General features: G+C 43.9%; 1 protein-coding gene across 2 annotated transcripts in view; it reads left to right on the top strand.

Moving 5' to 3' along the window:
* The window catches only part of FBLN2 (fibulin 2), a 200,362-nt gene that overhangs the window by 141,820 nt on the left and 44,162 nt on the right, over nt 1-14,380 (top strand). For both annotated transcript variants that reach the window (XM_045025338.1, XM_045025339.1), the window contains exons 5-6: nt 4,974-5,160; nt 13,892-14,098. In XM_045025338.1, the coding sequence (XP_044881273.1) occupies nt 4,974-5,160; nt 13,892-14,098 (394 nt within the window). The remainder of the gene's footprint in view (nt 1-4,973; nt 5,161-13,891; nt 14,099-14,380) is intronic.

Raw genomic sequence — 14,380 nt, 5'->3', positions numbered from 1 at the left:
TAAATCAGCTTAGCTCTATTGAAGATAAAGGAGCTAAGCCAGTTTACCCCAGCTAAGGATCTGGCCTCTTATCTGTTATGCACGTTTCTCCAGTTTGGGTCTGAAGTGAAGGTTTCAGAATTCCTTAAACACTGATCAGAATTTACGTAGGTGTTTGTATGCTCAAATGTAATATTCCATTGTGTCATCAGAAAACTTATTAGCTCTGTCTGTTCTAATGCATCCAAGAGTCTTGCAAATAACTTGACTTGTTGGTAAGGAAAATATAAGGTCATCCACTGTGTAGTATAGGGTTTAATTAGGTATGCAGGCTTATCATTTCTAGGGGATGATTAAGTCTTCAAAATCATATTTGTTTAGAGCTAAAATTCTGCGCTCAGAAACATGCAGAGAAATCACTGAAACTTTCACGGCTCTATTTGTGGGTAGATTTTGGCCTTTAGTTATTTCAGAAATAAGGCAAATATGCTACTCTTAGATCTGTGTGTGGGCATCATATATGCAGTGCAGAGCACTATTGCTGTACTGTGCTTGCTTCACATACAAGGAACTCTCAATGAGTAAGGCCAGATTGATGTGGGGGGTGGTTTCACTCTACCAGTACAAAGTGCACTTTGCAGCTTTGCCAGTATAGTATTCCTATGCCAGTGTAGGGTGACCAGATAGCAAATGTGAAAAATCGGGATGGTGGGGGGTGAGGGGTAATAGGTGCCTATATAAGAGAGAGTCCCAAATATCGGGACTGTCCCTATAAAATCGGGACATCTGGTCACCCTATGCCAGTGGAGCACTCCTAGTTTAGATGTAAGGCAAAATTCTCCTCTGGACTATCATTTTGTATCTTAGTTGTAGTAAAACTTGCAATCCTCAGCACTGTGAATCCATGCTGTGCAGATATTAATGTAGTGCTTTCATTCAAATTAAGTGATTTTAAACTCTGGTCTCTTCAAGGCAGGGGCTTTGCCTTTTTATTCTGTCTGTACAGCTCCTAGGATATAGTTGCTGCTAACAGGAAGAAAAATGAGTAATAATAGTAAATCACATATCTTGAAAATTAAGATGTTTCAACAATATTATAATCAAACACCTCTCCTTTCATTGGTGGCGTCATAGAAAATGCTAACGGGAAAACTATATAATTATATCTTTTTTCGTTCCATTATGGCTATTGCTTTTTAACTGTTCTAAGTGTAAGGACTTTACAGGGAATCTAGAAAAGATCTTGCAGTCTAACACAATTAACCAACATTTCAAGACACTGTATTTCTGGAGAGGAGCAGAACATGAAGCGATGAATAGAGCTGGGTGACTTTTTTTCAGCAAATAGTTATTTGCCAACAAATTCAGTTTTTGTAGAGACAAAACTATTTGCAAATTTATGCCAAGTTTGCCAAATAGTTTCAGCCAGACAAAAAATCAAAATGTTTTGTTTCAGCCTGACTCAAAATTTTTCATTTTGATATTCACATTTATGGAAAAAGCAAATGAGGACTAGATTCCTTGAACAGACTGGGGAGAGGCAGCTTCAGTGGTGGGTTAGGGAATTCACCTCTGATGTGGAAGACCCCGCCTGATCTAGAGAAGGGATTTGGACTTGGGTCTCCTACATTGCAGGAAAGTGTCCTTGCTATTGGGCTATGGGCTATTCTGGTATGGGACTGTCTCAGCCTCTACTGTTGAAGCGGTTCTACTGTTTATAAATAATCAGTCATAGAGGCAGAGATTTGGACTTGGGTATCCCATATGCTAGGTGCATGGCCTAACTACCTGGCAGTAGAGTCATTTTCACTCCCTCTCCCTGGCCCCATAACTATTCATTGTCATTCAAAGTCATTAATAAGGGTTTTGTTTGTTTTAAACAAAACATAGAACGTTGCTAAGAAAATGAAAGTCCGTTTCAGTTGAAAATCCATTTTTGTTGGGAAACAATGTTTTGACAAATACTTCAAGCAGCTGTAGTACCAAAGGCTAGTTTGTCAATGGCAGGAGTAGGGCCTGCAATTACAGATTGGTGCCTACACAAAAAAATGGTGTCAACAGACTTCACTTTAGAAAAGGTGGCCCAATCCATCTTTTTGGAGTTTTCTCTGTGGCTGTTAAATGTGCAGCTGTGTACAGTGTTTGATCATCAATTAAATTTTTGAAGCTCTTACAAATAGATAGCACTATAAGCCACATTAGGACATGCGGTGTGCTAGAGCAAAGGCTGAGAAGACAAGGGAGTAGAGTGAGCAAAGAGGGGGAACTGTTTTGTGGCCTGAACATCAGGTGTGAAATATGTAGGCTCCCTGAAACTGCAGTTTTGAATCTTCACAGAGGCGACTCAGCCCTTCATTCTTCGGACCCAGAAAAACTGAGTTCCATGCCGTGCATTTTGTGAGTCTTTTGGAGGAAGGCCTAAAAGCCGAAATTCTCTGTTACTGCCCTGTCCATAGTGGAAGCAGTGCTGGTGAAAAGTCCAAGTTTGACAGGGATGGTATGTGAATGGGCACAGCATGACGCTGGGAGGAAACCAGCCTTTGACAGGAGATTGGTTTGGTGCGACCAGCTCTAGAAGAGAGAGCTTAGTTCAGTTTTCAACCCAGTCAGTTCTTGGAATTTCTTCTGACATTGTCAGCCTGTGCCAATTTAAATGTGGCTTCTGTTCCATGCTGCTGATTGCTGTCGGCAGCTGAACTAGACTGAAATCATTGGTCTTAGTTCATATGGGCAGTCTCAGTGGGGTTGCAGAGTTATAAATGAGTACTAGACATATTGACTCTCATCACTTTTCTGGAGGAAGGGAGATTCTGAGTGCTGTCAAGCATTTTGTAACCATTCACTATGAATGTGGGCATCTAAATGTACTTACTAAGGTGTCAGGTCAGCTATTTAATATTCACATCATGGTGGGTATCTTCATTTACATATGATCTCCCGATGGTCTGTGTAGCAGGGTGAGTTAGCTCCTCCACTTCCTTGCTTGATTAGCTGCTAATTATGCCTAAACATGAGTGATGCTCAAAAAGGACTCTTAAACATGTATAGGATTCGGTGTTTGTCTAATGCACTTGTATGACCTGATTGTGGAAACTGCATATAGCCCTGGGTAAAGGGCAGTACTATCACCCCACCCCAAGGGAAACTCCAGGAGGGATGTGCCCCAGGAAGGAATGAGTCCTCCCCCATCTCCCCAGCATGGAGGAAAATCACACAATCTGTATTATCCCTTTTAGATGCACCCATGGAAGGGGAGAACGGGTGCAATACTTAGCAGTGCATTCTGGGCTCTGTTTCCTAACCCCCCTCTCTGCAGCCGTCAGCTATGTGGGCTCGTCTTCAGGGGAGTCAGGGAATACCAAATCCAGAGTCCATTTGCTGGACAATAGGTGTCTGGAGGGAGCAGTCTCTGTTCACCTGAGCATTCCTGGTGCTTTTGCAGAGTGCTGCAGGAGGACAGGCCCCTTTACCCTCTTCTCATACTGTCAACCAATTAAGGGCCAGGGACAATCTAGCCCTCAGTAGTCTCCTACATTTGTGGACCTCGTAAGTACAGTGCTCAGTGTGTTGTAGTGAAGTTTAGGGTTTTGCAAATGGGATCATAAATTGAATGCCATGGAGTAACTACCATCACCTCCTGCGATAAATGAACGATCTTATTGTGAAAGGAAAAGTTGATTATATGAGCAGTGCTGTTCTAACCTTATCTCAAACTAGCACTTGGCTATTTGTGCCCTTATTAACAGCTGGCTAACTTCTTGTGTAGGCTAGTGTGAAGGATTCATTGCAAAAGACTGGGTAGTATGGTGACGTAAATATTAATTATGTGATAATGATAAATTCACTTCATTTGGGCATTTGTGGGTTGCTATTATCTTTAGCGATTGAAGGCTATAAAGTATTGCACAATGTGCAGACTCCAATATGCGTTCAGTCATTTCCCCTCCAATGTATTTAGATAGCCCAAGCTGTCACAGAAGCACTATTTCATTTACTGTTGCTCCTGCAGTTTTGTCAAAAATCCAACATAAAGACAAATCTAATGTGAGACCAATAAAACGGTAACTTGTTCTATGAAGCGTGGTACTTATAAAAAGAAATCTGATAATGTATTAGACGGTAACTGGGGCAGTGTGATTACTTGTTAAGGTTCTTTATGTTCATTTGAGATTGTCTTAAAGAACCTACAAGTTTTCAACATCTAGTCTATGGTGTATTAACATATATCCAAAACAATGACTAATGTATGCAACGGTTGTGAGCAATGGTTCCTATAGCATTTGCCTTCTGCTTCCATGCGAACAGTAACTGAAGTCCACATTGCAGCTAAATTTTAATATTCATCCAACTTCAGTTGCCCTCTTTGTACTAGACTGGCCAAAATAAGCAGGGAGTGAGGATCCCATTTCTGTAATTGGCTAAATCCTATCCTGGGGTGGGCAAACTTTTTGGCCCAAGGGTCATATCGGGGAATAGAAATTGTATGGTGGGCCATGAATGATCACAAAATTGAGGTTGGGGGGCGGGGGTGGGTTCAGAGGTGGGGCTGGGGATGAGGAGTTTGGGGTGTAGGAGGGTGCCCTGGGCTGAGACTGAGGGGTTCGGAGGGTGGTAGGGGGGATCAGGGTTAGGACAGGGGTGCTGGAAGGGGTGCAGGTTCTGGCTGGAGGTGTGAGCTCTGGGGTGGGGCTGGAGATGAGAGGTTTGGGATGCAGGAGGGTGCTCCGGGCTGGAATCGAGGGGTTGGGAGAGCGGGAGGGGGATCAGGGCTTGGACGTGTGGTGCGACTTGTGGGCTGGCTTAAAACGGCTCACGGGCCGGATGCGGCCCGCGGGCTGTAGTTTGCCCACCGCTGTCCTAACCATTAATTCAGACATCCTTGCTCCAGGGAGAAGTTCAGAGCAACTCCAGTTCTGGGGCTTGGGTCCACCTCTATTTATATATAACCCAGGACACAAAAAACCTAGGTTGCTAATTGTCTCCTTCCTTTATAGCAATGTTGTGATTGCTGCACTGTGGGACTGAGAGTAAAAAGTGAGGGGCAAACCTGTGAGTCCAACCCAAATCTCGGCTATCCCTGCAACCATGTGATGCTATCCTGCTGTGAAGGAGAAGATCATCTTATTCCTCCAGAAATAAAAAGACATCCCGAACCTCTGCCAACAGTGACACCTGAGAGAAGTAGGTTCCCTGGTTTTAATTTACAGGCAGTTGTACAGATGAGCGGTTTCTCCATTCCACCCCACCCCCCCCCACCCCCCCCCACAAAATGTGATACTGTGGAAGTATAATTGGTTTCACTTTCAGTCGAAAATAAAGCGCTTCCTTTGGACCAGAGATGGACTGAATTGGGTCAGAAATTTTAGATGCTTCTGAACTTGGGATACCCACTTATCTGCTGGTATTTCATTAGCCACCAGGTTGGACGATGCAGCCTATTAGATTATCCAGAATGGTTACCCACAAAGCTTTCACTGAGCCAAATAGGACTGACTGTTCCTTTCTGTGTGCAGGAAATATTTACTAATGCTTAGGGCTTGTGTACACATGAAAGTTAATCTGGAATGAGATAGGGTGTGAAAGCAGATTAACTCCACTATATTAGGCAAATCTGGAGTAAGACACTCTTATTCTGTAATAACAGCATCTACACATGGAGTTAATCAGGAGTAACTCTCCATGCCAACAAGGCCTTAACCAAGCTCTGTCCTCTTTCTTCCTTATTGTTTATCACAACATTGACGTAAGGCCAAGTAGTTTCTACAGGGTGTGCTGAATAGTTTCACTGAAAAAGGACATGCCTGTTCAAAATTCACATTTAGAGCAACACTAGCAACATTTCCTCCCCATCCACTCCTCTGAGTCCATCTTCAGCAGAAGCAAGTAACTCCCTACCAAATGGTGTTGAAGAGGCTGGGAGTTCCTGTCTCTCAAGCTCAGTAAACGTAATGGTAGCAGCAGGGCAATCTGTTTACTGCCTTTTTGCCATAGGCAGATTGGCAGCTCTGAGCCCTCAAATGATCCTTTTAAAATTGGCGGGTAGCAGCCATACCAAAATACCAAAGGAGATTGGTGGAGCTGCCTCTCAGTGCTCCCCAGAGTCACTGGTGCTGGAATGGCTGAAAGTCAGTGGGTCATTTCCATGGAAGACTGCAAAGGTAAAGGTGGGAGTGAGTGCCTTTTTATAGGGGTAGCAACTCATAGGCTCTGCACAAAACAAAACTGAGGGCTTGTCCACATGAAGACAGTGCATGGCAAGTCAGGGTATAAATCTACATCATGCTAGCTTGCCACGCACTAATTGGCCTTTTGGACTCTGCTACCATGCACTGCAAGCTCTGCAGTGCACTTTTACTGAAGTAGGTCAAAGCTCACTACAGGACATTTAATGCACAATAGCAAGGTCCACATGGTGACTTTGTGTGCAGCAGGTTTGTGCACTGTAGATTTATACCCTTGAGTCCCCATGTGGCCAAGCCCTGAGTTTGCTCCAAACAATCTGGCCCCTGGTTATGGTGCAATCAAAACCTCTTGAATAAGGTTTGCAAACTGTAAATGAACCAAAACTGACACATATTGGACTATCCTTATTTTGCATTAAATACCACAACACCTGTCAGTCAGGGACTCAAGGTGCATTACAAACATTAATGCAGCCTCTTAGCATCCTTGCAAGGTGTGTAAATAGTGTTGTATCCATTTTGCAAATGAATATACTGACACCAAACAGTTAAGTGAATTTACCTAAGGTCACACAATGAGAATTGTGGAACCAGGGAATAGAAAAGTAGAGTCAAGATTCGTGTTCCCTTTCTCTAACCACTAGATCATACTCTCTCCAGAATGATGTACCAAGCACCTGTTACACATAAGTAACAAGTAATTGTCCCTCTGGATAGCCATCTAGCATGCTGGATTTCAAATTCTTGCCCATTCTCTTCTCCCAACTTGTATGTGGGATGATTCTGTTTTAAACCAGTGTAGGGATTGGGTAGCACAGCTAGTGCTGTGTTATATACACATTTCTGACATACAAAAGCTTTGGAACTTCAGTAAGAAACAGAAATCTAGAACACACAGGCTTTTATGTATTTTCTCTTTAAAGAGTGGAAAGCTTTAAGATGTCATTTCCCCCCAGAAATCTTTAAAACATTACAACATTTGTGTACATTTTCACCTGGGGCAGAGGACAGTGGATTGTTCTCCACTTGATTTTTTTTCCAGAGTATTAGCATATAGTATGGAAAAAAATACACAGAGCTTTTATTTCTAAAGGAAGGCTAAAGATGTACATGGGAATTTAAAAAGTAAGACTGTATAAAATGTGACCCTGATGTTCTCAGAGTTTTCATGTGAAAGCCTTCAAAGCTCCTAGAAATTCCAACCAAAAAACCTCCGAAAGTCTCGCCTAAAGAATCTTGTTTGCTGTACGGCATATCAGAAGTAGAGTGAATAAGGAATTGTGTACCAACGTCTTTAATAATCATTTCATATTTTGTTAGGAATGCCCAGAACAGTCACACTGATGCAGCAATAGTTTGATTCTTCAGACAGTTACAGCATGTGAAAAGTTGCAAAAATCCATTGCATATTTTTAAAGTATTTGGGTCTTGGCCAGATCCTCTGTTAGAATCAATGGAGCTACACTAATTTATAGCAGCTGAAGATCTTGGCCTTTGCCTGTGCCATGCTGTCTAATCAGATCAGCTGTTTTCCCTTGAGGTGGTAGTAAGGTATCACTAGCTTTATCTTGCTAATAAAGATGTGCAAAATATTTGTAACAGTTTCCTGAATAAGTTCGCACTTTTTTTTTTTTTTTTTTTTTTGCGCATTTCACTTGGTACTCAAACTGAGCTGTTTTTGAGGAGGAAAAGTCATTCTGGTGAACTCATCTTTGGAGTGAAATTTGGCTGGGTATGGGCATATTTGAACAAGAAGTGGTCCCTTCCAAGTGAAGAGAGCTTCAAATCTAAACCGCAGAGAAAATTAGTTTGTTTGTTTTTTAATATGGAAATAGCCATCCCCTACAGCAGGACTGGGCAAAACAAATACAACAAACCTTTGTGCACAGATAGTTCCCCCAAATGAACCCTTTTGAATTTTGCACCAATCTAATTACCAGTCCATTTCTTTTAAAAGCTGTGGCTCTTGCCAGCAATAGACCATTGGTAGAAGGACGAAGCTTTGATTTGTTCTGTACCTGAAGCTCCTTACCTGACAAAAAGTCCCCTGTTACTTGTAAACCCCTCACCTTCACTTTGAGTTCTCAGGATCATGTGACCTAGGGTGACCATATTTCCCTATGCTGAATACAGGACACCTGGTAAAATAATTTATATTCAAGCAAGTTCAACGGCAATCAATCAGAACTACGCAGTACAAACATTCAAATTAACTTCAAGTTGACTGAGCCCCTGTTGAAAAGAAATATTGCAGAGTTGGATTCTTTTTATTTACTTTCTTATCTTTAAAGCTTTAGGGTTCACACGGAGAGAGGTGACATACACACTCCCGTACACCTATCTCACATGGGAAGGTGACTGACCGACCTGACCCTCGCTGCCTGGTGCTCTCCAACCCTCCATGCCTGGCTGGGCCACCGGGACAGACCCGCCTCTCCTGGTACCTGGTGCTGTGTCTTCCTGAGGCAACACAAGGAGAGAGGGGCATGCATGTTCACATACCCCCACTTCCCGGATTTCTGCAGGGTTCACACCAGAATGTGGCCAGCAGCTGCCTTTCGGCACTGTTCAGGAGGGAAGGGACAGGAGTTGCTTCCAGCCACAGGGGAGGAGAAGGGGAAGGGATGTCCTGGGTGTCTTTGCAGAGCTCATGTTTTCCCCCTGGCCCCACCATGTCTGGAAGCAGCTCCCATCCCTTCCTGTCCACAGAGTATCAAAAGGCAGCTAACTCCTCGTCCAGGCTGCTGCTGGCCACTGACATAACCCAGCCACCTCCTGTCCCCCTGCCCCTCTGCTACAGCACAGGCAGGAAGGGGTTAAGCCCTAAGGATGCATTGTGCACCAGGGCCCAGGGAACCTGCCTGCAGGGGCTTCAGTGAACCCAGCCAGAGAGGTGGCTCAGCAGCCCCACAGAGCAGCCTCACGCTCCCTGGGGGGTAGGTAGAGGTGGGGGTGAGTGAAGAGGGAGCTAAGTCCCTGTCTGGGGGTGTGTGGGGGGCTGTTGTGGAGCCACTGGCTTGGGGCACAAACAGGCTGGAAATTGCTTCTCCCCCCTGCCACTCCAGAGCTTAGCTGAGGGGCAAAGAGGCTTCTCTGTGCCAGTGCGGTGTGGGGCTTTGGCTCCTTCTGGCCAGCACACTGGGCCAGAGGATCTTGGGCTTTTCCGGGGTGCCAGCCCAGCCAGAGGTAGTGGGGGAAGGAAAGAGCCTGCCGGCCAGGCTGTTAGTGACACAGTGCTGGGAGTGGGACGTGCCCTGCTGATTGGGGCGGGGGAGGGGTCAGGGAATATGGATGAGCAGCGGGGCTGGGGGCGGGGGTGAAGGGGCAAAGCAGGGAGAGAACAGTGAGAGGGGGAGCATGTAACCGGCCAATGGGTGGGCAGCAGAGGTGATACGTGACCGGCTGCTGCCTGGCACCTGCCCAGACTCACCAGCCACCACAGAGAGCAGCCAGTGCTGGCCAGAAATGGGACAGGGAGCGAGGCCCTGCAGACCGAGAGCCAGCATGCAGCAGGGGCTGCACTGACAGACCAGTAGAGGGAGCGGCCGGCCCCCCGCGCTGCAGCCTTGCCCCGCCACCAGGCTTGCACACCCACTCTCGTTGTCGGCTACTGGACCCCCCCCCCAGTCACTAATGGGGGGCAGGTAGCTGGCAAGCAGGGATCCATCCAGCAGCAGGACCCACCAGTACTGATGGGGGGAGACAGAAAATATGGCACAATTTTCCCATTTTTAAGAAAATCGGGACACCTGCAGGAGGACTGTCCCTTTAAAAACAGAATGTCTGGTCACCCTCGTGTGATGTCAACTTCTGTCAACCCGTGTGTAAAGTAGAACTGGCAAGACTTGGCACCTCTAGCTATGAGGGGGGTGGGAACGCTACTCCTTTGAGGCCTCTCTGCTGTAACTGGTGCTGTTTTAAATAGTTACATGTTTGGATTGTTACAATAGAATTCATGGGCGGGGGGGAAATCACAGATTTTACTATAGTGTAATTCACAGTTGCCCCAGCAAAAGTCACTGTGTGGCTGAGGGGAGGGAGCAAGGAGCTTTCCCAGCCCTAAACACATGGATGTGTATTTGGCAAGGGCTCACTGCTGGTAGGGCAAAATATCCAGAGGCAGATGTTTGGAGGCATGCTATTGTCCCTGTCCAGCCCCTGCCCGGCACTGGACAGTATCTGTGCCCCAGTTCAGCACAGCACTTAAGCACATACTTAACTTTTAAGTCCTGTTGATATTAATAGGGTTTAAGAATGGTGAAAGCGAAGCACACGCTGAAGTGCTATGCTAAATAGGGATGGTTTGCTGAATCGGGGTCTGGAGAGCTGCATTGGGATAACAGGTTACATTTTTTCAGAGGTGGTAGATGGTGTACTAGTGAGCATGCTGCCCCATCGCTCCTGGACCCGTTATGTCTGCACATGTATTTGTAGGCATAAGGCTTCCACGTTCAGTCTACTCAAGCTCTGTCTCTTCTTCTTAATTTGGGCCTGATAAGTGTAACTGAAGAATTACCATATTTTACTTTAATCCTTCATAAATTATTCTTTTAAAATGCATAAAATAATTAACATGGCATTCAATTTTTCTGACATTTAATTAACTTTTACATAATGGAAAGCATAGTAATGCATTTTAGTGGAACCGGCTTAAACAAATACTTGGTAAAGAAATGGACCTATTGAAAGGAAACTCCTTTTCTAAGCACCAAACCAAAACTCATACAGAAATACAACAAAACCTCTTTAAATCCTTAGTAATGTTATACTCTACACCAGGGGTAGGCAACCTATGGCACGGATGCCAAAGGTGGCACGCGAGCTGATTTTCAGTGGCACTCACACTGCCCGGGTCCTGGCCACCGGTCCAGGAGGCTCTGCATTTTATTTTTAAATGAAGCTTCTTAAACATTTTAAAAACCTTATTTTCTTTACATACAACAATAGTTTAGTTATATATTATAGACTTATAGAAAGAGATCTTCTAAAAACGTTAAAATATATTACTGGCACACGAAACCTTAAATTAGAGTGAATAAATGAAGACTTGGCACACCACTTCCGAAAGGTTGCCGACCCCTGCTCTACACCTATTAGAAAGAGAGGCACTTCCAGTCAACAAGTGGAAGTGGCCTGGCGAAAGAAAACATCTGCTAGATAAATATGTTGTCTGTGTAATAAATTAAAATATCTTCCACAAGCAGAAGGCTCATAAACAGTTCCTCTTTAAAGGGACACACCTGTTAAAATAGTAGTTTTGATGCATTAGGATTATCTGTTCAAACTATTTGCAGGATTTTAGAAAATTCTTTTCTGCTCTTGCTTCTTAGCAGGGCCCTTTTTAAAAACTCTGGCTCGGCACGTGAATAGTTGCTTGACTCTTTGCTCTTGCTGTTCGCTCTCAGGCACTTGATCCAGCCAAAGCAGTTTGTAAGCGACAAAGAGGGAAGAATAGGAAAAAGCATAGGAGACCACTGGTTGGGCACCTACTGTAGGTACACTAAGCTTATCTGAAGCAAGCATATTTTTCCCCCCTTTCTCATTGGCTTGAAGCATCCCTGCTTTAGTGAAATATGGGAATTGTCTTATTGTTAAACTTTGTAGGCTGAGGATTTTTGATAAAATAAACTATGAATGGTGTTGCCATTAGACACCATTCTTACATTTCTTTACTGTTGCTAAGGATTCAGTATAATCACTGATGCTTCTTATTACAATACCCCATAGAAAAAAGTTTTCAAAGAGTCGGAAATAAGTGATTTTAAAAGATAAGGTGCTAGGAACAAAACAAGGTGTTTGTTTCATATTAAATACTGTTTCTTACTACTGACATGACATGGAACACTGCATTGAGTATCTGAGCACACACGAACATGCATTAGAATCTCTCTAGGTTTTCTGAATTTTATTTTTGCCAAACCACAGAGTAAGTTACTGAAACTTATGTGATCCAAAAGGGAATATCACTGCAGGTTTGCTAAGGCCTAGACCATGATCTCTCCAGGGGTAGCAAACAGGAGCTTTCCAGCTTTATAGAGAGTTCTCTGGACAAATCAAGCAATATAATCAAGACATGGGACAATTCTGGAGGATTTGATAAGTGGCTGGGAGGAGGCGATGACCCTAAATGCAGCTAAAGACCCTTGATCACAGATGCATATTAATCCCAAAGAAATACTCTGACTCATGCTCAGCATACTGCTATAACATGATTTTTTAAATTGTGTGGGTCATTTTCAATTGGTACTATACATACAGGGCATGTCTACAGAAGTAATTCCTTGAATAGAAGCTGCTCTGATTACTCTAATCATCTCTCAATGTTTGTTTCTTCTTAAAGTTATTAGTAGATATATGGATAGATGACTGAAGAATAGGGAATTATTGATAGTATTCTTATGAATACTGCATGCATATCTGTGGGTTTAGAGGTTATCTTTGGCCAGTTTAGAGTTAAGTCTAGCTCTTCCCAACTATCTAGGCTTTTAATTCAATTGCCTGGGCTCAGAGGAACAATACTTGGTGGGTGGCTACTGCCAACCCCTTATGGAGAAGCATATAGACCAGTTTGAACCAGGTGCAGGGTCCCAAATCAGACAAAGGAACTTATAGATTTTGAAAAAAATAATGGCTAAAAAGCCAGTGAATTAACGAGAGAGACACTGACTGGGGAAATCAGAGGGAGAGGTAGATGCTTCCTGGGCAGTCTGCCTCACCTAGCCCAATGCTGTGAGCCTACCTAGAACTGGCAAGGAAAGGCCAATGCAGGATAATGCATTTAGGCTTTTATCATTTTAACCCTGGTCACTGTACTTGTTATATTCCTATGGATAAATAAATCATGTGTTTTGAAAAAGCTGTCATAAGTCACTACATTCGTCAGCTGATCACAGCTCCTGGAGAGAAATGTATAGCAAAGCCTGAAACCCAGTGGGCCTGCCGGGATAATATGATCGGGGAGACTAGGTATTGTAACCTGGTGATACAGTGTAAAAAGTGGCATATACCACAGAGTTCCAGCCTAAGAGAAGTACACCTAAGGGCGTGGGGCTTAGAAAGAGTGCCCACGAGAGAGAGAGAGAGAGTGGGGTCAAGATATAGCACCCGCCCTAGAAGCATATCCGTAACTTTATCCAAGATTAAATTATAATGGGTAGGGATAGTCAGCATGGAGCACTGGACTGAGACTGGATCCTATTTCCACTTTTCCCCACTGACCTTTTGTTTTTTCTTGGGCAAGTCACTCTGTTTCTCTGAGCTTCTGATTCCCTTCCCATCTTTTGTCTGGCTTGTCTCTTTAAATTGTAAGCTTTTAGGACAGGGGCTGCCTCTTACTGTACGTCTGTACAGAACCTAGGACAGTCAGTCCCCAGTCTCAGCTGGGGCCTCTCAGCACTACTGCCATACAAATAACATAGTGGCCCTTGCAAACAGAGTGAAGGTGCATGAAGGACCATCCAAGAGGTAATTCCCTTTAGTCAGTGGCCACTTTAAAGAACTGCGTCCGCAAAGCTTGCACAACAATTCTGATTGCCATTTAGTTAAAGAACCACCTCTTTAGGGCAAATATTTTTTTAATCCCTTGAATAGCTGCTTGAGGTGGGGTTTCACTGTGTCTGCTGGTGTTTTTTTCTTCATGACCTAGCATAGTGTCCTATACAGCAACAATGACAGGACATGCAGTATTCTCTAGGCTCTTATCTTTCTTAATGACACTATAATGTTGATAGTTTCAGAAATTGAGGATCACAATGAAGCCTTGTCCATCAGTAACGACGCTGAACTGTCTAACAACTTACCTGGAGATGACCTGGATGAGTGCCTTGTTTATCCTGGGGAGCTCTGTCAGCACCTGTGCATCAACACAGTGGGATCTTACAAGTGTTCATGTTTCCCAAGATTTACTCTGCAAGATGATGGGCTCAGCTGTAATCCAGGTGAGAAACATGGACAGGAAACTAATAAAGAAAAGTCATCCCATACATGACTAGTAATGTCCCCATCTTGCCATCTTTACTGACCTGTCCAGCTTTAATCTGACTTTTTATTTAGTCTCATACTATCTAGAACAAAGAGTGTGAATTAAATGTTGGGGGAGAGGGGAGAGAGTTTTTGCAAGGAAAATAGGAAATCATCTCAACTAGATAAGCAGTATTATTCCCTCAGATATGTTGTCTAGTCTTTATCAGTTTAGTCTCTCTCTCTCTTTAAGTGACCCA

The sequence above is a fragment of the Mauremys mutica genome, chromosome 7, assembly GCF_020497125.1.
Source record: "Mauremys mutica isolate MM-2020 ecotype Southern chromosome 7, ASM2049712v1, whole genome shotgun sequence".
Lineage (NCBI taxonomy): Eukaryota > Metazoa > Chordata > Testudines > Geoemydidae > Mauremys > Mauremys mutica.
The sequence above is the reverse complement of the archived record's forward strand: the minus strand, read 5'-3'. Positions and strand labels throughout refer to the sequence as shown.